General features: G+C 40.3%; 1 protein-coding gene across 1 annotated transcript in view; it reads right to left on the bottom strand.

Moving 5' to 3' along the window:
* The window catches only part of KDM2A (lysine demethylase 2A), a 145,738-nt gene that overhangs the window by 61,107 nt on the left and 60,807 nt on the right, over positions 1 to 23,824 (bottom strand). The window contains exons 3-5 of the mRNA XM_003828711.6: positions 18,235 to 18,373; positions 17,061 to 17,139; positions 16,567 to 16,613 (exon numbers count right to left, since the gene is read on the bottom strand). Of these exons, the coding sequence (XP_003828759.1) occupies positions 16,567 to 16,613; positions 17,061 to 17,139; positions 18,235 to 18,373 (265 nt within the window). The remainder of the gene's footprint in view (positions 1 to 16,566; positions 16,614 to 17,060; positions 17,140 to 18,234; positions 18,374 to 23,824) is intronic.

Below are 23,824 nucleotides of genomic sequence, written 5' to 3'. Positions count from 1 at the left end.
CTCCCAAAGTGCTGGGATTACAGGCATGAGCCACTGCGCCCGGCATAATGAAAAGGTTTTAAAATGTGACAGGCATGAAGTGAGCATATGCTATTGGAAAAATGGCGGCTACAGACTTGCTCAATGAAGGTTTGCCAGAAACCTTCAATTTGTTAAAAAAAAAAAAAAAAAATACACTATCTGCAAAGTGCAATAAAATGAGGTGCGCTCATACTCTGGGTATGGACCAGAGCACTTAGATAAAATTGTCATGGTCAAAGTAATAGCTAACATTTACTGAGAACTCAGCACAGTTGATCCTTGAACAACACTGGTTTGAACTACATGGGTTCACTTATACATGAATTTTCTTCCATCCCTGCCACTCCTGAGACAGCAAAAGCAATCCCACCTCTTCCTCCTTAGCCTACTCATCATGAAGATGAAAAGACAGTAAATATATTTTCGATCTTAATAGTAAACAAATGTTCTTTTATGATTTAAGGAATTTTTTATCTTACTTTATTGTAAGAATACAGTATATAATATGTATAACATAAAATATGTTAATCAACTGTTTACATTATCCATAAGGCATCCAGTAAACAGTAGGTTATTGGTAGTTAAGTTTCTGAGGAATTCCAATTTATTTGTAGATTTCTGACTTGCTGGGGGTTGGTGCCTCTAGCCGTTGCATTGTTCAAGGGTCAACTGTATATGCCAGACACTGTTCTAAGCACTTCACATTTAAGTAACTTGTCCAAGATTACACAGCTAGTAATTAGTGTAGCTCAGGACAGTTTCGCTACAGAGTCCATATTCTCAACCAAATACATCACAGAAAGTTTACAAGACAGAATGGCTTACTTCTTTCTGAGACATAAACTGACACTGAAGAAGTAACATTCCACCACAGGCTGAAAAGAAGAGCTGGATCAGCTTTTTCACTGCATTTTGCCAATGATTAGCTATCCAAGAAACAAAAAAACACCCAGACTTTAAAAAACCTGGATAGAAAGTTAGTCACTGGCTGGGCAGAGTGGCTCACGCCTGTAATCCCAACACTTTGGTGCGGCCGAGGCGGGCTGACTGCTTGAGCTCAGGAGTTCCAAGACCAGCCTGGGCAACATGGCAAAATCCCATCTCTACAAAAAAAATACAAAAATTATCTGGGCATGGTGGTGCCCACCTGTGGTCCCAGCTACTCAGGAAGCTGAGGTGGGAGGATCGCTTGAGCCCAGGAAGTCAAGGCTGCAGGGAGTCATGATTGCCCCACTGCACTCCAGCCTGGGTGACAAAGCAATATCCTGTCTCAAAAAAAAAAAAAAGTTAATTTCTGATAAGGTCTGTTAGGTTAGATATAATTGCTATTTTATTTTAAATCACAGCAAAGTTATTTGTGTTCACCCTTGGGTTTATTTAGAAAATACAAGGTTACAAAGGGCTTCCAAAGATCATTATTAGCAGTAAGAAGATTACCAAGGAAAGGAAAAGTGGTAAGGAAGTGGGAAGAAAACCGAAGACTGATGACTGAATAAGATCTTACATATTTGCATAGCTCAGAAATTTGAATACTATATCCAGGAGTCTATTTTCTTTTTTTTCAACTTGTAAAAAATGGTAGTAAAATACAAAAAACATAAAATGTTCTATCTTAACCATTTTTAGGAGCACAGTTCAGTGTTATTAAATATATTCACAATGTTGTGCAACCATTACCACCATCCATCTCCATAACTCTGTTCATCTTATAAAACTGAAACTATGGCCGTTTTAAGTCCCCATTGCCCTTCTTCCCAGTAACCACTATTCTATTTTGTCTCCATGATTTTGGTTACTCTATATACTTCATGTCAGTGGAATTACACAGTATTTATATTTTTGTGGCTGGGTTATTTCACTTAGCATAAGTCCTTAGGATTCATGTAATGTGTAGTATATATCAGAATTTCCTTCCTTTTTAAGGCTAAATAATAATCCAGTGAATGGAAATAGCACATTATGCTTAAGTATTCACTGCTGATGGACATTTAGGTTGCTACATTTTAGCTACTATGAATTATCATTCAGCCAAGCACTGTGGCTCATGCTTGCAGTCCCAGCTATGCAAGAGGCTAAGGCAGGAAGATTGCTTGAGTCCAGGATTTCAAGGCCAGCTTGGGCAACACAGTGAGACCTTATCTCTTAAAACTACAATAGGCCCACTTGCTCCCTCCTGCCATCTGGCTGACATGAAGAACTGGAGGTGGCAGCAGTGGTAGCCTGCATCTGAGGCTCATGGGCTGCAAGCCCCGCTCGTGCACCATGGATGATTTTGCCAAAGGAAGTTTCACTGTAGTGGATTATGTCTTGTTAGAAAATTGCCCTAATATGGGTGACTGTGTCGTTGCTCAATTTATGACCGACAATTATGTTCGTGTGACTCAGCTTAACTGGGATGGGGTGGGTACGCAATAAAAAGATTACATCTAAGTGAGAGAAATTTAGCAATTCTTGTGGTTCTGAGATAAGTTTGAAGAAATCACAACATCTTGAGTTGATAGAAGATATTGTGGATCTGGCAAAGAAAGTTGCTGTAAGTGGTAGAAAAATTATTTATTCCTTATTGGAGCCTATTGAGAACTGGTTATAAAATAGAAAATAAAATACTGGCAACGGAACCAGCTTTGAACTGGGTAAATACACAGGCAATATTAACAATTCTAACTAAATTAGGACAAGCTGACAATTGTTGGCTTATGTTAAGTATTTTCTTTACTGAATATAAGTACAATATAACTAAAGTTCTAACAGAGAACTGCAATTTGCTTGAAGAATTTAAAACCCAAGGTTATACAGACTGCATAGAGCATGAACAACTAATAAAAATAAAAGGAAATAAAGAGTTTTGCAAAGAAAGACTTGATACAGCTCTATTACACCAGAGCCACTGAATAGAGACCTGAAAACCATTTTCTTTATAGTAACAGAGTTCTTTGTTTTCTTCATACTGGACAGTTTAGAACACAGTCCCATGGTATAAAATTTGGAAAATAGAAGAGTTTACAAAGAAAATAAAAATCACCAGTAATCCAACCACTTTGAATAATATTGCTGTATTAATGTTATTCAACTTTTTTTTTTTTTTTTGAGACGGAGTCTCACTCAATCACCCAGGCTGGAGTGCAGTGGTGCGATCTCGGCTCACTGCAGCCTTCGCCTTCTGGGTTCAAGTGATTCTCCTGCCTTAGCCTCTCGGGTAGCCGGGACTATAGGCATGTGCCACCACGCCCGGCTAATTTGTTATGCAACTTTTAGATGGCTCAAGTCATGGATAAACTGAGACTATTTAGACTAAAGAACTGGATGGGCTTGACAGTCTTCCATCAATACCACTATTCTCAACGGGTTCTGACAAGAAATGAGTTGCAAATGTCTTTAGGTTATTGCCTCTGTCTAGGTCCAGAATTGCATATATTCTACACTGTTTGAAGGTAAGTTTGTACACTTTCAAGATCAGATGAATAGGCTGGCAATTCTAAAAGTTGAGGATTCCTGTAATAATTGAGAAGCCAATCCAAAAATCGTGCCTTGCAGGAAGTCATCCACTCTCCAGCTCCAAGAGCTAAGAGGCAAATCCAAGTATTTCTGCTCCTTCATGAATGCTGAATCTTAGATACACAAATAGGATCCTCCTAAAACCCTGCTGCAACAGCAGGTGAATCAAAGTAGGAGTACAGAAGCCAGGTAGCTTGCTGAGGTAAAGGCCAAGAGCAGGTTGTGGATCTATCCTTGTACCTCCTTCCTGATGGTCTAGCTTGTGGTTTAATACCACCTACATTTTTATTAGAGGCAGGTAAGCAGCACTGAGAGCCCTCTATTTTTTACTAGGCAATCACCAATATGTATTGGGTGCCTATGTAATGCACAAAGTGTTATGCCACATTGCTTTTGTGGTGTTTCTTACCTTCTCGCAGTATTTACATGATTTACTCAATAATGCAGGGATAATGTTTTCAGGGTCCACAGTATATATAACTCCTGATCAACTGACTAGATAACATAACTTAAGAAAAGAACACGTTGTTAGTAATTCAGATGTGCCATTGACACAGGAGGACCTATGCCTCAGAAAGACTTTTATCTGAGTTACCAAGGTTGAGATGTTTTGAAAGATGCTAGATCTGGGAATCTGGCTGAGCAGCTGCTGGGACAGCTGGGGGTAAAGCAACCACCCTCCCCCAGTTTAGAAAAGGATGTACTACTCAGCTGTTCCACAAGGCCAGGATTTTTATTTGCTTTCATTGAAGCAAGAACTGAGATACACAAAGAGAACAGAAATGGAACATTTTAAACTAATACTAGAAAAGAAACAAAAGGATTAAAGTCATGAATGCTAAAACTGCTGAAATAATTTATCATAAAAGATTAGAAAATATAAGTAGAAACACTCAAAGAAATGAGATTAAATTTTAAAAATAACTTTGGCAAGATTAGCATCTAAAATGGTGGACAGGTGCAGTGAGATTACGCCTATAATCTCAGCAATTTGGGAGGCCAAGACAGGAGGACAGCTTCAGGCCTGGGGCTAGAGACCAGCTTCTTCAACACAGCGAGACCCCTGTCTCAATAAATACGTATGTATGTATGTATGTATGTATGTATTGAGATGGGGTCTCACTCTGTTGCCCAGGCTGGAATACAACGACATGGTCTCAGCTTACCGCAACCTCCCCATCCTGGGTTCAAGCAGTTCTTCTGCCTCAGCCTCCCAAGTAGTTGGGAGTAGAGGCGCCTGCCACCATGCCTGGCTAATTTTTGTATTTTTAGTAGATACGGTGTTTTGCCATGTTGGTCAGGCTGGTCTCGAACTCCCGACCTCAGGTGATCTGTCTGCCTCAGCCTCCCAAAGTGCCGGGATTACAGGCGTGAGCCACCACGCCCAGCCAATATATACGTATTTAAAAGGATAAAAATAATACTGTCTCCAACAACATGGCTGTGACTCTTCTGGGCACTTTATGTGTATTAACTTTTAAAACTAGAGTTTCTACTATTAATCACTATGAGAAAGTGATAACAGAATAAAAGGGAACATGAAAGTTTAAAAAATTTAAATAGATGGCCCAAATAGTCAATAAACATTTCTGAGAACATGATTATCCTTACAGGACATGCAGATTAAAAACTACAAGTTTCTCTTTCATACCCATCAGATTGTTGAAAGTTTAAGTCTCGGCCGGGTGCGGTGGCTCACGCCTGTAATCTCAGCACTTTGGGAGGCTGAGGCGGGTGGATCACCTGAGGTCAGGAGTTCAAGATCAGCCTGGCCAACATGGAAAAACCCTGCCTATACTAAAAATACAAAAATGAGCCGGGTGTGGTGGCAAGCGCCTGTAATTCCAGCTACTCAGGAGGCTGAGGCAGGAGAATCACTTGAACCTGGGAGGCGGAGGTTGCAGTAAGCCGCGATCGCGGCACTGCACTCCAGACTGAGAAACAAAGTGAGACTCTGATACCCCCTAGCCAAAAAATAAAAATAAAAAATAAATGAATATCTCATAATATCAAGTATTTGAGTGAATATGGAACAAAGGACACTCTCATACTTGACTCAACAAAGTGTAAACTGGAACAATCACTTTGGAGAGGAATTTGACAAGGTGAAAATGTATACTCTTTGGCCCACTTCTAGGCTTATACCCTCTAAACTCTCAAATGTGTACCCAAGAAGAAATTTATAAACCTTCATTGTAGCATTATTTGTAAGACAAGAAATGGAGGCCAGGCACGGTGGCTCATGCCTGTAATCCTAGCACTTTGGGAGGCCAAGGCGGATGGATCACTTGAGGTCAGGAGTTTGAGACCAGCCTGCCCAACATGGTGAAACCCCGTCTGTACTAAAAAATACAAAATTGACCAGGCATGGTGTTGCATGCCTGTAATCCCAGCTACTCGGGAGGCTGAGGCAGGAGAATCGCTTGAACCTGGGAGGTGGAGGTTGCAGTGAGCCAAGATCGTGCCACTGCACTCCAGCCAGGGCACCAAGAGAGATGCTCCATCTCAAAAAAAAAAAAGAAATGGAAACAAAGTAAATGTCCATTGGTGGGGAATGGGTAAATTATGGTATATTCATACAATGGAATTCTATATGGTAGTTAAAATGAATGCAATGTTTAGTGAAAAAGCAAGCTGCAGAATGATTTGTACACTATGATGCCATTTGTTAATGTTTAAAAACATGCAAAGCAATATGCATGTCTACAGACTATACATTAAAAACCAAGGGAGTGCCTATCTCTGGAGAGAGGAGGAAGGACAAGGGATTGAAAATGGGAAGAATGGTACACAGTGGATGTCAATGCTAACAAACTTCTGCAAAAAGAGCTGAAGTAAATATGGCAAAAGGTTAATTTCTTACTAAGTTGTACACAAGTGGATCTTCATTTTGGGTTTATAGATGGGTGTTCATTTTGTTAATGATATTCTCTGTAATTTTATGTATATTTGAAATATTTGACAAACAGCAAAACTAAGTGTAAAGATGCACATGATAGAAGGAACCAAAGAAAAATACTAATAACAAATAAAAAAGTCATATCATCTGCCAACAGAGGTGACTTTACTTCTTCCTTTACAATTTGCATGCCTTTTCTTTCCTTTTTTTGCCTAATTGCTCTGTTAGGACTTCCAGTGCTACATTGAATAGAGGCAGTAAAAGCAGGCGTCTTTACGCTGTTCCTGATCTTAAATGCTTTTGGTGTTTCACCACTGAGTATGATATTTACTGGGGGTTTTTCATATAAAGCTTTTATTATGTTAAGGTAGTTTCCTTTTATTTCTAGTTTGTTAAGTGTTTTTATCATGAAAAGGTGTTGAATTTTGTCAAATATCTTCTCTGTGTCAATTGAGATGATCATGTAACTTTTTTCCTCCTTCACTGTTAATGAAATTTATATTGATTGATTTTCACATGTCAAATCATCTATTCCAGGAATAAATCCCACTTGGTCATGGTGTATAATCCTTTTAATATGCTGCTGAATTTAGTATGCAAGTATTTTGTTGAGGAGTTTTACATCATTGTTCAAAAAGGATATTGATTTGTAGTTTTCTTGTACTGTCTTTGTCTCGCTTTGGTATCAGGGTAATGCTGGCCTCACAGAAAGACTTAAGAAGTGTTCCCTTGGCCGGGCGCAGTGGCTCACGCCTGTTATCTCAGCACTTTGGGAGGCTGAGGCGAGCAGATCACGAGGTCAGGAGATTGAGACCATCCTGGCCAACATGGTGAAATCCCATCTCTACTAAAATACAAAAAATTAGCCGGGCATAATCCCAGCTACTTGGGAGGCTGAGGCAGGGGAATCGCTTGAACCCAGGAGGTGGAGATTGCAGTAAGCCGAGATCGCGCCACTGCACTCCAGCCTGGCGACAGCAACGAGACTCATCTCAAAAAAAAAAAAAAAAAAGAAGTGTTCCCTCTTAAATTCTTTGGAAAAGTTTGAGAAGAATTGGTGTTAGTTCCTCTTTAAATGTTTGGTAGAATTCACCACCAAAGCCATCAGGCCCAGCCTTTTCTTCGTTGGGAGATTTCTGAATATTGACTCAATCTCCTCACTAACTACAATATAGTTCTATTCAAATTTTCTATTTCTTAGTGATTTAGTCTTAATAAGTTTTGTGTTTCTAGAAATTTGTACACTTCATCTAGGTTATCCAATTTATTGATGAACAATCGTTCGTAGTATTTTTTTTTTGACAGAGTCTCGCTCTGTTGCCTAGGCTGGAGTACAATGGCACAATCTGGGCTCACTGTAACCTCCGCCTCCTCAGTTCAAGCGATTCTCATGACTCAGCCTCCTGAGTAGCTGGGATTACAGGAACATGCAACCATGTCCAGCTCAGTTTTTGTATTTTCAGTAGAGACGGGGTTTCACCATGTTGCCCAGGCTGGTCTCAAACTCCTGAGCTCAGGCAATGCACCCACCTTGGCCTCCCAAAGTGCTAGGATTACTGGAATGAGCCACCACGCATAGTATTCTCTTACAATCCTTTTTATTTCTACAGAATTGGAAGTAATGTCCTCACTTTCACTTTCTTTTTTTGAGTCGGAGGTTTGCTCTTGTCACCCAGGCTGGAGTGCAGTGGTGCAATCTTGGCTCGCTGCAACCTCTGCTTCCTAGGTTTAAGCCATTCTCCTGCCTCAGCCTCCTGAGTAGCTGGGATTACAGGCATGTACCACCACATCCAGCTAATTTATGTATTTTTAGTAGAGACAGGGTTTCATCACGTTGGCCAGGCTAGTCTCGAACTCCTCACCTCAGGTGATCCACCCGCCTCGGCCTCCCAAAGTGCTGGGATTATAGGTGTCAGCCACCGTGCTCGGCCCTCACTTTCACTTCTGATTTTAGTAATTCGATCTTTCTTTCCTTAGTCCATCTGGCTAAATAAAACTTTGTCAATTTTGTTTATCTTTTCAAAGAAGAACCACCTTTTGGTTTCTTTGACTTTTCTCTATTGTTTTTCTATTCTTTATTTCATTTATCTCTGCTCTAATCTTTATTACTTCCTTTAGCTTTAGGTTTAGTTTGTCCTTTTTCTAGTTATTTAAGTTGTAAGGTTAGGTTGTTGATTTTAAGTTTCTCTTCTTTTGTTAAAGAGATTGGTGTTTGTTTGTTTGTTTTTTGACAGAGTCTCACTTTGTTGCCCAGGCTGGAGTGCAATGTGCGATCTTGGCTCACTGCAACCTCCGCTTCCCAGGTTCAAGTGATTCTCCTGCCTCAGCCTCCCGAGTAGCTGGGACTACAGGTGTCCACCATCATGCCTGGCTAATGTTTGTATTTTTAGTAGAGATGGGGTTTCGCCATGTTGACCAGGCTGGTCTCGAACTCCTGACCTCAGGTGATCCACCCGCCTCAGCCTGCCAAAGTGCTAGGATTACAGGCGTGAGCCACCTCGCCCGGCCGAGATAAGGTCTTGCTATGTTGCCCAAGCTGGCCTCAAAATCCTGGGCTCAAGCAATACTCCTGCCTCAGTCTCCCAAGTAGCTGGAACTATAGGCACATGCTACTGCAATCAGTGATTCCGTGTTTTATAATCAAAGCATTTATAGCTACAAATTTCTCGTTTAATGTTGCTTTCACTGATCCCTATACGTTTTGGTAGGCTGTGTTGTGTTCATTCATCTATAAGTATTTTCTAATTTCCATGTGATTTCTTCTTTGATTCACTGATTGTTAAATTCCACAATTTTGTGACCTTTCCAGTTTTACCTGTTATTGATTTTTAACTTCATCCCATTGTGGTTGGAGAAGATACTTTGATATCTATTTTTTAAATCCACTGATATTTAATCTGTAGCCTAACATATGGTGTATCCTGGAAAATATCCTACATACACTTGAAAAGAATGTGTATGCTATTGCTGTTAGGTAGGATTCTGTCTGTGTCTGTGAGATCTAGTTGGTTTACTGTGTTAAGTCCGCTATTTCCTTCCTTATTTTCTGTCTGGTTGTTCTATCCATTATTGAGAGGGGGTACTGAAGTCTCCAAGTATTACTGTATAGTTCTGTCAGGTTTTCCTTTGGGTATACTGATGGTCTGTCGTTAGGTACATAAATGTTTGTAATTGTTATATCTTCTTGCTATAGTTAAACCTTTAATTAATATATGTCTTTGCCTCTTGAAACCATTTTTTTTTTTTTTTTTTTTTGAGACAGTGTCTTGCTCTGTCACCCAGGCTGGAGTGAAGTGGCACAATCTCAGGTCACTGCAGCTTTGACCTGCCAGGCTCAAGTGACACTCCCACCTCAGCTTCCTGAGTAGCTTAGACTACAGGCATGTGCCACCATGCTTGGATTATTTTTATTTTTTTGGTAGAGACGAGGTCTCACCACGTTACCCAGGGTAGTCTCAAACTCCTGGGCTTAAGCAATCTTCCCGCCTTGGCCTCCCAAAGTTGGGATTACAGACGTGTGAGGCACCATGCCCAACCATTTTTTCTTTCTTTCTTTTTTTTTTTTTTTTTTTGAGACAGAGTCTTGCTCTGTCGCCCAGGCTGGAGTGCAGTGGCGCGATCTCGGCTCACTGCAAGCTCTACCTCCTGGGTTCACGCCATTCTCCTGCCTCAGCCTCCCGAGTCGCTGGGACTACAGGCGCCTGCCACCACACCCGGCTAATATTTTGTATTTTTAGTAGAGACGGGGTTTCACCGTGTTAGCCAGGATGGTCTCGATCTCCTGACCTTGTGATCTGCCTGCCTTGGCCTCCCAAAGTGCTGGGATTACAAGCGTGAGTCACTGCGCCCAGCCTCTTTCTTTCAAGACACAGGGTCTTGGCTCTGTCACCCAGGCTGGACTACAGTGGTGTGATCAGAACAGCCTCAAACTCCTGGGCTCAAGTGATCCTCCTGCCTCAGCCTTCCAAGTAGCTAGGAGCACAGGCATGTAACACCATGCCCAGCCAACTTTTAAAATTACTATTATTATTTTTTTTATAGACATGAGGTCTTGGTATGTTGCCCAGGCTGGTCTCTGAATTCCTGGCTTCAAGCAGTCCTGCCTCGGCCTCCCAAAGTGCTGGGATTATAGGTGTGAGGCACCATACCAGGCCCCTCTTGAAACCATTCTTTGATTTAAGGTCTGTTTTAGGGCCCGGTGCCATGGCTCACGCCTATAATCCCCAGCACCTTGGAAGGCCCAGGTGGGCAGATCGCTTGAGGCTGGGAGTTTGTGACCAGCCTGGCCAACATGGCGAAACCCCGTCTCTACTAAAAATACAAAATTTAGCCAGGCATGGTGGCAGGCACCTGTAAATCCAGCTACTTGGGAGGCTGAGGCAGGAGAATTGCTTGAACCAGGAGACAGAGGTTGCAGTGAGTCGAGACTGCACCACTGCACACCAGCCTTGGCAACAGAGCAAGACGTCATCTCAAAATAAATAAATAAATAAAATCAATTAAATAAATTAATAAATGTCTGTTTTATCTGATATAAGTATAGCTACCCCTGCTCTTTTGGTTACTGTTTGCATGGAATAGCTTTTTCCATCCTTTCACTTTCAATCTATTTCTGTCTTTTGGATCTTTAGTGAGTCTCTTGTGGACAGCATATAGTTGTGTCATGCCATTTTTATCCATTCTGCCAATTTCTTGTCTTTTGATTGGGGAATTTAATCCACTTATATTTAAAGTACTTGTAAGGAGGAACATACTTCTGTCATTTTGGTATTTGACTTCTATATCCTTATAGCTTTGTTCCTCATTTTCCTAAATTACTCTTTTCTTTTGTACTTAGATACATTTATTTGGTGAAATGTGTAAATTCCTTTCTCATTTCCTTCTGTATATATACTATAGATCTTGTCTTTATGGTTATCATAGGGATTACATCTAATATCCTAAAGTTAAATTCTATTTTTAATTAATACCAGTTTGACTTCACTACTATTCAAAGAATCTGCTCCTTTACAGCTCTGTCTCTACCCCTTTTGGTTACTGATGTCACAAAACCACATCCTTATATACTGTGCCCCTATTAGTTATTAGCTTTTGCCCTTAAACATAAATTAGTAACTCATTCATTCATTCATGGGGTGGAAGAAATGGGTCTTTGCTATGTTGCCCAGGCTGGTCTTGAATTCCTGGGTTCAAGCAATCCTCCCACCTCAGCCTACTGAGTAGCTGGGATTACAGGCATATACCACTATACCCCGTTCTACTAATTATTTTTAATGTATTGATCTCTCAAATTATGTACAAAATAAAATGTGGGGCTACACTCAAAGTTTCAGTATTAGATTTTAGGCTAACAACTGTCTTTTAAAAAATATGCTCGTCTCTTAAACTATGGAGAAAACAAAAAGGAGTTAAAAGCCATTGTTAAGATAATACTAGCTCTTACAATTACCCATGTATTTACCTTTATCGAGATATTTCTTCATATGGCTTCAAGTTACAATCTAATGTCCTTTCATTTCACCTTGCAGACTCTCCTGAGCATTTCTTACAAGGCAGGTCCAGTGGTAACAAGTTTCCTTAGCTTTTGTTTTTCTGAGAATGTCTTAATCTCTCGCCCCTTTTGAAGGACAGTTTTGCCAGATATAGGATGCTTGGTTGACAGTTTTGTTTTGTTTTCCTTTTAGCACTTTGAATACACTGGCTCACTGCCTCCTGGCCTCCAAAGTTTCTGATGAGAAATTGGTTCATAATTTTACTGAGGATACCTTTATGTAATGAATCATTTAGTCATTTCTCTCTTGATGCTTTCAAGAGTTTGTCTTTGGCTTTTGAAAGTTTGATTATAATGTGTCTTGGTGAGGGTCTCTGAGTTCATCTTACTTGGAGTTCATTGAGCTGTTTGGATGTTTATACTCCTGTCTTTCATCAAATTTGGGAAATTTTCAGCCATTATTTGATCAAATATATATTCTCTCTGCTCCTTTCTATTTTCCTTCTGGTACTTCTATAATGTGTATGTTGGTCTGCTTAATGGTGTCAAAATGTTCCTTTAGGCTCTTAGTCCATTTTGTGTTGCTGTTGACAGAATACCTGAGTAGGTAATTTATGATGAACAGAAATTTATTCGCTCACAGTTCTGGAGGCTGGGAAGTCTAAAATCAAGGCGCCAGCATCTGGTGAGGGCCTTTTTGCTGCATCATCACATGGTGAAAAGCGAGACAGTAAGAGAATGAGAGAAAGCACGAAGGGGCCGAACTCATGCTTTTATAACAGCACCAATCCCACCCATGAGAGTGGAGTCCCTGTAGCCTAATTATCTCTTAAAGATCCCACTGCTTAATACTGTCACAATGGCAATTCAATTTCAACATAAATTTTGGAAGGGATAACTTTTTTTTTTTTTTTTTGCGACAGAGTTTCGCTCGTCACCAAGGCTAGAGTGCAAGGGAGTGCAATGGTGTGACCTTGTCTTACTGCAACCTCCACCTCCCGGGTTCAATAAATTCTCCTACCTGAGCCCTCCCAAGTAGCTGGGATTACAGGGGCCCACCACCATGCCCAGTTAAGTTTTGTATTTTCAGTAGAGACAGGGTTTCATGTTGGGCAGGCTGGTCTCAAACTCCTGACCTCAAGTGATCCACCCGCCTTGGCCTCCCAAAGTGCTGGGATTACAGGTGTGAGGCACCACACCTGGCAGGGATAACATTTAACCTATAGCAAGCTATGTTCACTTTTCTTCAATTTTTGTCATTCTGTTCCTTAGACTTAATAATCTCCATTGTCCTATCTTTGCTGATTCTTTTGCTTGTTCAAATCTGCCTTTGAATCTAAGTTTTCATTTTAATTATTGTACTTTTCAGCTCCAGAATTTCCTTTTAAGGTTTTCTGTCTCTTTATTGATATTTCCATTTTGTTCATACATTACTTCCTTGACTTCCTCCACATATTCCTTAGTTTTCTGAGCATCTTTAAGACAGCTATTTAAAAATCTTTGTCTATTAGATCCACAATCAGGACTTTTTCAAAGACATTTTCTGTTGATTTTTTTCCTTTGAATGGGCCATACTTTCCTTTTTCTTCGTATGCCTTATGATTTTTTGTTGAAAATTGGACATTTGAATTTAATAATGTGGTAACTCTTGAAATCCAATTCTCTCCCTTCCCCAGGGTTTTTTGTGTTTTATTATTGTGTGTTTTGTTTTTGTTTTGTTTTTTTATAGGCTATCTCTGTGTCAAGGATCAATCTGAGGTATACACTTAAGTTTTCTTACGTCTTCTCTGAGCCTGCACCTTCCATGTGCATATGCAGTCGCTTCCTATTCTGAATGTGCTAGTCTTTAATGTCTGGCTCTTAAAGGGGAAAAGAGAAAACTAAAATGGGGGTGAGTGTGGGCAATAGCCACCCTCCACTCACCTTTTTTTGAGATGAGTCTCGCTCTGTCACCCAGGCTGGAGTGCAGTGGCACAAGCTTCGCTCATGCAACCTCTGCCTCCTGGTTCAAGCAATTCTCCTGCCTCAGCCTCCTGAGTAACTGGGATTACAGGCGCCCACCACCACACCCAGCTAATTTTTGTATTTTTAGTAAAGACGGGGTTTCACCATGTTGGTCAGGCTGGTCTCGAACTCCTGACCTCGTGATATGCCCGCCTTGGCCTCCCAAAGTGCTGGGATTACAGGCGTCAACCACCGCACCCGGCCTAATTTTTGTATTTTTAGTAGAGATGGGGTTTCCCCATGTTGGCCAGGCTGATCTTAAACTCCTGACCTCAAGTGACCCTCCCGCCTCAGCCTCCCAACGTGCTGGGATTACAGACATGAGCCACTGCACCCGGCCACAATAGCCCTTTAAATCCCCTGGAAGTCAGTTCAGCTGAGGGGAAGAGGCCTGCAACAATTAGGAGAAGATGCAACAACAATTGCCCCAACTGCCTTTTTTTTTTTTTTTTTTTTTTTTTGAGACAGGGTCTCACTCTGTTGCCCAGGCTGGAGTGCAGTGGTGTGATCACATATCACTGCAGTCTCAGCCTCCAGGGCTCAAGGAATTGCCCCCCACGTAGCTGGGACTATTGGTGCATGCCACCACACCCAGCTAATTTTTGTATTTTTTGTAGAGACAGGGTCTTGCTATGTTGCCCAGGCTGATCTCAAACTCCTGGACTCAAGCAATCCACCTGCCTCAGCCTCCCAGAGTGCTAAGATTACAGGCATGACCCACTGTGCCTGGCCCCACCTGCCTCTTTGTCTGTACTTCTGTGATCAGAAGCAGCACTCAGTGACCACAGCATGGATCCCATTATTTGGAGGAAAGGTTCCTCTTTGCTCACCCTGGCTCCTATAAGCTGTGTGCAAGTTTTTCGGGGAAACATATGCACAGCTGCTTGTCATGGGCTTGGTTGGCAGGGAAGAATGGAGAAGCTGTTACTGTGCTAAGGCCTGAAACTGACTGAAATTAACTGTACTTTATTGTCCAAGCTGTCCCTGAAATTTGCAAGCCTTCAATAGACTCCTGAACTCCAAAACAGTTGTATCAGACAGATTCTGCCCGTGCAATTATTGTCTAGGTAAGGAGAAAAGTTCCTGGTGCTTGCTACTCTGCCATCTTCCTACAATCCTCTCTGAGAGTCTATATTTTTAACAATATCACAAGTAATTCTGATGCAGGTCATCTGTGGACCACAATCTGTAAGAATGTCTCATCAAGAGGGAAGCTTTAAACAGGGAATTACTGTCCTGGAGGCTCTTTAATAAAAGAGGTCAAATGACAGACTATTACATATTCAGGTAGGTTTTCTGAGGTCCCCTGAGTGTTCTGTCTTGTGACGAGTAGGGGAGCATTTTCATTATTCAACGGATTTACTGAGCACCTACTATATTCCAGGGACTGTGCTAGGTACTAAGGAATACATGGCAACAGGCAGATGGCCAGGGTTTAAAACAGAAACAATAAGGGGATGAATAAAACAGAGATTTGGGAACTTTCCTCTACCTGGGATATCTGTGACTTTCACCTTTTAGATGAACAGAAGAGTCGGTAGTCTAACAAGGACCCACAAGTGGCCAGGAGATAGTACTGCAGTACTTAATTTTCAAAGCAAAGGAATGGCACTGGAGCTTTAGTACAGAGGACAAAAGATAATAGAAATTCTAGTACTAGGAAGAAAATAAAAAAAGTCCCTTTGTTTTAAGTCCTATTGGAAGCATTTCAAAAAGACTTTATTCCAGCCGGGTGCAGTGGCTCACATCTGTAATCCCAGCACTTTGGGAGGCCAAGGCAGGCGGATTGCTTGAGGTCAGGAGTTCAAGACCAGCCTGGCCAACATGGTGAAACCACAACTCTACTAAAAATACAAAAATTAGCCGGGCCTGGTGGCACATGCCTGCAATCCCAGCTACTCAGGAGGCTGAGGTGGGAGAACTGCTTGAATGCAGCAGGCGGAGGTTGCAGTGAGCCGAGATTGTGCCACTGCACTCCAGCCTGGGCGACAGAGGGAGACTGCGTCTCAAAAAAAAAAGAGACTTATTCAATTTTACTGACCATCCCTGAACTCCTAAGGATGCTGAGGTGTCTCAGGACCACAATGAACACCACTGTCTGCAGAAAACTAGGCTGAAACTTTACTAACATCAGGAATTTTCTTCTTTAATTAGATTAATTTGCTTTCTTTTTCCCAAATTTTGAATATAATAAAATAATTAAAAGACTCAATTTTAATGTATCTACTTCTCAGCTTATAAAGTTTCAAGTCTTAGGCAAGTTTCCAAATGCAGCACTGGCGAGCATTTCCTGGAAATTTCTCTACTGCTTTTAGGGGAAGGAAGGGAATCACGGATATTAATGAAACTTCTTTCTTGGCTCAGAGATGTAAGTTTTTGGTTTCTTGGAAAGGTTGCCCTAGAAGGCACACTCTTCATGGAGAGAAGGAAGTATGAAGGTAGGAAAAAGAGGTTCCAACTTTCTAGGTGTAATGTGTATTAAATAAGGGAACTTCTGTAACTCTCTTTGATAAAATTCTCAGTTCCTAATGAAAATGTAGTTTCTAATCAAATATATACTTCAATGTTCCTAGGCCTTAAATCTCAGTCAGAGATTTAATTCAGTCCTAAGTCTTAAATCTTTGCCTTAAAGAGAGGCCAAAAGCTCGACACTTACCCACACACATTTTGACATCATTCACAGTGAAGTCTGGATCCGGCATTCTACGAAACAAACACCAGTAAGTATATATGGAAAACACAATTGCTCTAGTAAATGTGAGTTTTTTTTCTTAAAGTACTGAGTACTCCCCAGACACAGTAATATTCACAATCAGGTTTGAAATTATTTTAAAAATATAGGTGATTATATATTTACACATATGCACAGGAAAAAAGAATACATAATAAAATGTTAATGATCTACCTAAGGGTGGTAGATTTCAGGAGATTTAAATTTGTTGTTTTTTTTTTTTTGGTTCATCTAAATTTTCTCATTTACCTCTAATATGAAACACTTGTGTATCAAAAGAAAAGCATATACTTTTAAAACAAAGTGGGAAATTATTTTCAATTACTATTGTTTTGGGTTATCAATGCCACCACTGTTTATAGCCCTGGGTGTAACGAGGCCATTTTGCAACTACATCCAGCCAGGCTGAAAACACTTACTTTATTCCGAGTCCATCAGAATTCTTGAAAATCAGAGGATCTCTCAAGCCACCCCGCTGAATATACTCTACATTAAAATCTGTCACCATAGGAAAATAATTATTAGAAAGATAAGTGGTATAATTAAAAACGATAAAAGGACCATAAAAAGGATCCTAAGTAATACCGTATAAATGGTGTTTGTTAATCTGTGTATATAGTTATGCTGTTAGTCAATAAAATATATGCTTAGTAAGAAGCATCTCTTAGAAAATATGGAGAGCACATTGAGAAGCAAGGCTTGAGGGGTTTTCCAAGTCTATATATTTCCACAGGAAATTTAGAGCTTAAATAATATGGGGATAGGACTACTAATAGTGAGTCATCTTATAAATGCTAAACAGAAATTATCATCACCCTGTCTCTGAAGAGTTAAAAAAAAAAAAAAAAGGGCCAGGTGTGGTGGCTCATACCTGTAATCCCAGCACTTTGGGAGGCCAAGGTGGGCAGATCACCTGAGGTCAGGAGTTCGAGACCAGCCTGGCCAACATGGCGAAACCCCGTCTCTACTAAAAGTACAACAACAAAAAAAATGAGCCGGGTGTGGTGGCACGTGCCTGTAATCCCAGCTACTCAGGAGGCTGAGGTAGGAGAATTGCTTCAACCTAGGAGACGGAGGTTGCAGTGAGCCGAGATCGCACCACTGCACTCCACCCTGGGTGACACAGCAAGACTCCGTCTCCAAAAAAAAAAGTAAACAAAACATTAATTTTGACCACTACAATACATATATGACATCCTTGTCAGTTTGCCAAGGATCAAAGATGCATGGTGCGCATGGAATCCCACCCTCAGTTTTGGTGGGGTAGATATATACATAAAAGGATTTCTATTGTACTATTTTTAATTAAGTTTAAACCAAGGGATAGAAGAAGGAGGAAGAGGCCATTAGGCAAAAAAATCCAACAATACTCCTGCCCTAATAAAAAGATTACTTCTAATATAGGAGAGAATGACTCACAGGGTGGGAGGACTGGGGGATAAGTGCATGCAAATGGCATTGTATAACAAGAGAAAATAGATAGATAACATCAACAGGCAATATTTTAGCTGGATAAAGGCTAAACCCCCAATGCTCAGAGTCTATGGCTTCCCACATCAAAGGACTGTATGCTGGAACCAAAACAATACTGACCTTTTCCTTCCATAAAAGTAACAAAATTGGCATTATATTTGTTGGTGTGCAGTTTCTCTTCCAAGTCAAAAGTTCTTTTTCCTTCAATTTCATCATCTGAAATGCCATCATCTTCATAGCGTCGTCGCATGGTACCACGCTAGGAAAGAAAGGAACACACTGATGAAATCATGCACTTTTTCATGCCTACCTACAAGTGGTCATAGATTTCCCTACATGTGCAAAGTGCTACTTTCAAACTCAGTTGCTATTTTCCTTGCCTTATGGATCTTTTCTTTCTCTCAAGATAGCTGATATTCTCAGAATCCACAGAATATAATGAAGTTTCAATGAGCCACTGGGTCCTCTATGAATTTTACCCTTGCTAATTCTTTAAGCCTAGAGATATAAATTCACAAAAACAGGACCAAAGAGGGTCTACTAAATATTTCATTTGTCTATCACTGTTTATCAGAGTGGGCACAAACTGTCTTCATAGAAATTTCAAGCCAGGATACAAAATATAATTTTTTCACAGGGAGAGCTGTATTTAAAATTAGCTTGGTAAAGCAATCTCAAAAACAGACATTTGAATGAATGGATCAAAAACCCTTGTCTCAGATAAAGGAAGAAAGTTAATCTAAATAACAGCATTCCAGGCCGGGTGCGGTGGCTCACGCCTGTAATCCCAGTACTTTGGGAAGCAGAGGCAGGCGGATCACCTAAGGTCGGGAGTTCGAGATTAGAGACCAGCCTGACCAACATGGAGAAACCATGTCTCTACTAAAAATACAAAATAAGCTGGGCGTAGCGGCACATGCCTGTAATCCCAGCTACTCAGGAGGCTGACGCAGGAGAATCGCTTGAACCTGGGAGGTGGAGGTTGCAGTGAGCCAAGATCGTGCCATTGCATTCCAGCCTGGGCAACAAGAGCAAAACTTCGTCTCAAAAAAACAAAACAAAACAAAACAAAAAAAACCCAGCATTCCAAATAGCACACCATCAGTATTTAGTTTTAAAGATAACATGTCTTTCCAAAGAAGATATACAAATGTACAATAAGCACATGAAAAATGCTCAATTTTCATTAGTCATTAGAAAAATGCAAACCAAAAACCACAATGAAATACCACTTTATACCCACCAGAACGGCTATCATCAAAGAGATAAACAATAACAAGTGCTGATGTGAATGCAGATCAACTGGAAGCCTCATACATTGCTGGTGGGAATGTAAAATGGTGCAGACACTGGTAAACAGTTTGAAAGTTTCTCAAAAAGTTAAACAAAGTTATCGTACGACTTAACAATTCTGCTCCTAGGTATATAACCCAAAGAACTGAAAACATACGTTCTTCTTTTCAAAACAAAAGCTTATACATAAATGTTTACACTAGTGTTATTCACAACAGCCAAAAGATAGAAACCACCCAAATGTCAATCAACTGATGAATGGATTAACAAAATGTGGTATACCTATACAATGAGATATCACTTAACCACAAAAAGGAATGAAATAACGCTATGTGCCATGACATAGATAAACTCTGAAAACATTATGCCAAATAAAAAAAAAGCCAGTCATAAAAGACCACATATTGTATGACTTCATTTAAATAAAATGTCTAGAATAGGCAAATCCATAGAGACAGAAAGTAGATTCATAGTTGCCAGGGGCTAGAGAAAATGAAGAATGGGAGAAGTGACTGTTAATAGTATGGGTTTTTTTTCAAGAGCAATGAAAATGTTCTGGAATTAGATAGTGGTATTTGTACAACCCTGTGAATATACTAAAAACCACTGGATTGTACACTTTATTTTACTTTTTATTTTCTGAGATGGGGTTGTGCTCTGTCGCCCAGGCTGGAATGCAGTGGCTCCACTAAGGCTCACTGCAACCTCAACCTCCTAGGCTCAGGTGATCCTCCCACCTACAGCCTCCCATAGCTGACACCACCAGTGCACACCACCACACCCAGCTGATTTTTTTATTTTTAGTAGAGACAGGGGTTTCCCATGTTGGCCAGGCTGGTCTCGAACTCCTGTGCTCAAGCGATCTGCACGCCTCAGCCTTCCAAAGTGCTGGGATTACAGGCTTCAGTCACTATACCCAGCTGACTTGTATACGTTAAATGAGGAGACTGTATGGTATGAGAATTCTATCTAATAAGCAGTCACTTTCAAAATGTTGCTTATACTGCAAGTTTACCTTTTAATACAGTCATGCACAGTATAATGACATTTCAGTCAATATATATTAACTGCATATATATGACAGTGTTCCCATGAGATTACAGTAGAACTAAAAAATGCCTATCTCTTAGTGACACTGTTGCCGTCAGGACATCATAGCACAACACATTACTCTCGTTTGTGGCAATGCTTGTGTAAATCTAACTGTGCTGCCAGTCATGTAAAAGTGTAGCACATACTGTTAGGAATAGTACATAATAAATGACTGTGTACCGGTTTATATATTTATTATTCTGTGCTTGATCATTATTTTAGCATGCATTCCTTCTACTTTTTTTTTTCTTAATATTAACTGTGAAACAGCCTCAGGGAGGTCTCTTAGGAGGTATCCAAAAGAAGGCATTGTTATCACAGGAGATGACAGCTCATCTGTGTTACTGTGCCTGAAGATCTTCCAGTGGGAAAAGATGTGGAGGCGGAAGACAGTGATAATGATGCCGCTCTGTGATACTGATGACCCCGACCCTCTGCAGGCTGATGTGTATGTTTATGTCTTGGTTTTTAACAAAAAAGTTTTAAAAAGTTAAAAAAAAACTTTAGTAGACAAAAGCTTATAGAATAAGGATATAAAGAAAATGCTTTTGTACAGTGGTATAATGTATCTGTGTTTTAAGCTAAGTATTATTACAAAAGTGGAAAATTAGAAAATGTTCAAAAGTATATAAAGTTAAAAAGTTACAGACTAAGCTTAGTTTTATTACTAGTAGTAGTAATATTTTTTTGAGACGGAGTCTTGCTCTGTTGCCCAGGCTGGAGTGCAATGGAGTGATCTCGGCTCTCTGCAACCTCCACCTCCCGGGTTCAAGCGATTCTCTCGCCTCAGCCTCCCGAGTAGCTGGGATTCTCTCGCCTCAGCCTCCCGAGTAATATGCCCGGCTAATTTTTGTATTTTTGTAGAGACTGGGTTTCGCCATGTTGGCCAGGCTGGTCTTGAACCCCTGACCTCAGGTGATCCGCCCACCTCAGCCTCCCAAAGTGCTGGGATTACAGGCGTGAGCCACCGTGCCCAGCCTAGTTTATTATTGAAAAAAAAAAATTTATAAATTAAAAAATAAAACACTGTTCATAAAATCTACAAAAGTGTCTTAGGCCCTCACATTTACTCACTATTCACTCACTGACTCACTTAGAGCAACTTTCAGTCCTGCAAAATCCATCACAAGAAGTGCCCTATACAGGTATACCATTTTTTTTGCCTTTTATACCATATTTTCACTGTACCTTTTCTATGTTTAGATACACAAATATTTACTGGCATGCTATAACTGCCTATAGTATTCAGTACTGTAACATGCTATACAGATTTGTAGCCTAGAAGCTATAGGATATACCATATAACCTAGGTGCGTAGTAGGCTATACCACCTAGGTTTGTGTAAGTACACTCTAGATTGTTAGTACAATGATGAAATTGCCTATACACTTCTCAGAACATATCCCCATTGTTAAGCAATGAATGATGGTATTTTACTTTAGCCAGTGTTAAAATTTGCTGAAATTTATTGAATACATACCCAACAGGAAACTGGATGTGCCAGTGGTAGTGGTAAGGATAAAGTCACTCTACCTTTATCTGTGCTAAGAACACCAAATCTAGAATTTAAAGCTAAGTATTGATGATCTAGAATTGATTACATAGCACCTGAATCTACATAAACACATATGAAAATGAGACACTGGAGATAGGTCTCTTAGGGAGTAGAAGTCTGTGAAAGGGCAGAAATAAGTCATAAAAAATGAAAGAAATAAACTTGACTATTACATACCAGAGGAAAGCAAGATTCAACTTACCAGTTTTAGGCAAAAACACAGAAGGGAAATCCAGTATCTTTTCCATATTTAGTAAAAAGCCTTAGAACACTCTCTTACCTAGTAACTTGGCTGCCACAAATCACAGTTCAAAAGCCAAAAGAAGGTTTAATTTTGATAAGACTTCACTGACACCAATAATGCCATCATCATTCAAAGTATTTTTAGGTATCTTTTGGTGCAGGGCAGGGTGTTCACTGACAATTCCTAACATTGTTTTCCCCAAAAACATCATCCAGTTCTCTCCCTCACCTTATTTTGTATATGTGTCTCTGAAGAACTACAAAAGATGAGTTCCAAGCACATTATAAAGCAAGAGCAATGCTACTAGAATAAGTATAGTTTCCCAGAATCACTTTTAGAAAGCACTCACTTGCATTTTTAGTTCTAATATGCTTGTTTTAAAAATTCCTCATGTTTTCAAACCTCAACCTTTTTATTAGGTCTACCATAACTGATTCTTCTTCACTCAGGAGAAAGTAATCATCTTGATTATCCCAACATTTCTAATATGATAGGCAAAAAGTTCCCCTGATCTTTTTCATGCTTTTCTTCTCCTTAAATTCTTCCATTTACACCTTCAATAGGGAGAATGTAAGGATACAAGGAAGGCTTCTGTCTCCAAGCCATTCCCATTTATTAAAGACAACAGAAAAATGAATTTGAATTCCTGATCTCTTTTTGATTATTGCAACTGGAAAGTTGGCAACAGTGTGAAAATTACGTGTGTGTGTGCTGGTTTTTTTCGGAGACAGAGTCTCTGTCATCTAGGCTGGGGTGCAGTGGCACGATCACAGCTCACTGTAGCCTTGACCCTTGACCTCCTGGGCTCAAGTGATCCTCCAACCTTGGCCTCCCAAAGTGCTGGGATTACAGGTGTGAGCCACCACACCTGGCCTGTGTGAATTTTAACACTGTCAAGGATGTCTGTTTTTCCTGTATCCTATCTTAATGTAAACCCTAGTCAAAGTAAGCTTCTATAACATATCTCATAAATGCTTTAAAAACATTCAATCCTCACAGTAACCCTGGATATCAGTAGGCAATAACACAATCTCTGCTATAGGTGAAACCCAAAAGGTAAGGCCACTTTAACAGTAAGGAAATCAGCTACTGATTTCCTCTAGCCCATCAACATTACCAAATAATACAAATTGGCTTACTAGCATGCTATGCTTTTATTCTAGATGCTTTTCATATACGTGATTTTAGGCAGCCTAAAGGGAGTTACTGGCTTTCTGTAGGTACCAGTCCTCACTAGGCCCAGTGTCACAGTAAGTAACAAGTATAAACTGAACAATGACATCATTTCAACCATATTTCCTCTCAAAAGCAATTTGCATTTCCCAGGGTTAACAGGGAATTGTATTCCTGAATAACCAACAACAAATTACTTTATTCTACTTAGATGACCAAATAATATAGCAAAATCGGCCGGGCGCGGTGGCTCACGCCTGTAATCCCAGCACTTTGGGAGGCTGAGGCGGGCGGATCACGAGGTCAGGAGATCGAGACCATCCTGGCTAACACGGTGAAACCCCATCTCTACT

The sequence above is a fragment of the Pan paniscus genome, chromosome 9 (assembly GCF_029289425.2).
Source record: "Pan paniscus chromosome 9, NHGRI_mPanPan1-v2.0_pri, whole genome shotgun sequence".
Lineage (NCBI taxonomy): Eukaryota > Metazoa > Chordata > Mammalia > Primates > Hominidae > Pan > Pan paniscus.
This window is presented reverse-complemented; position numbering and strand designations above follow the sequence as displayed.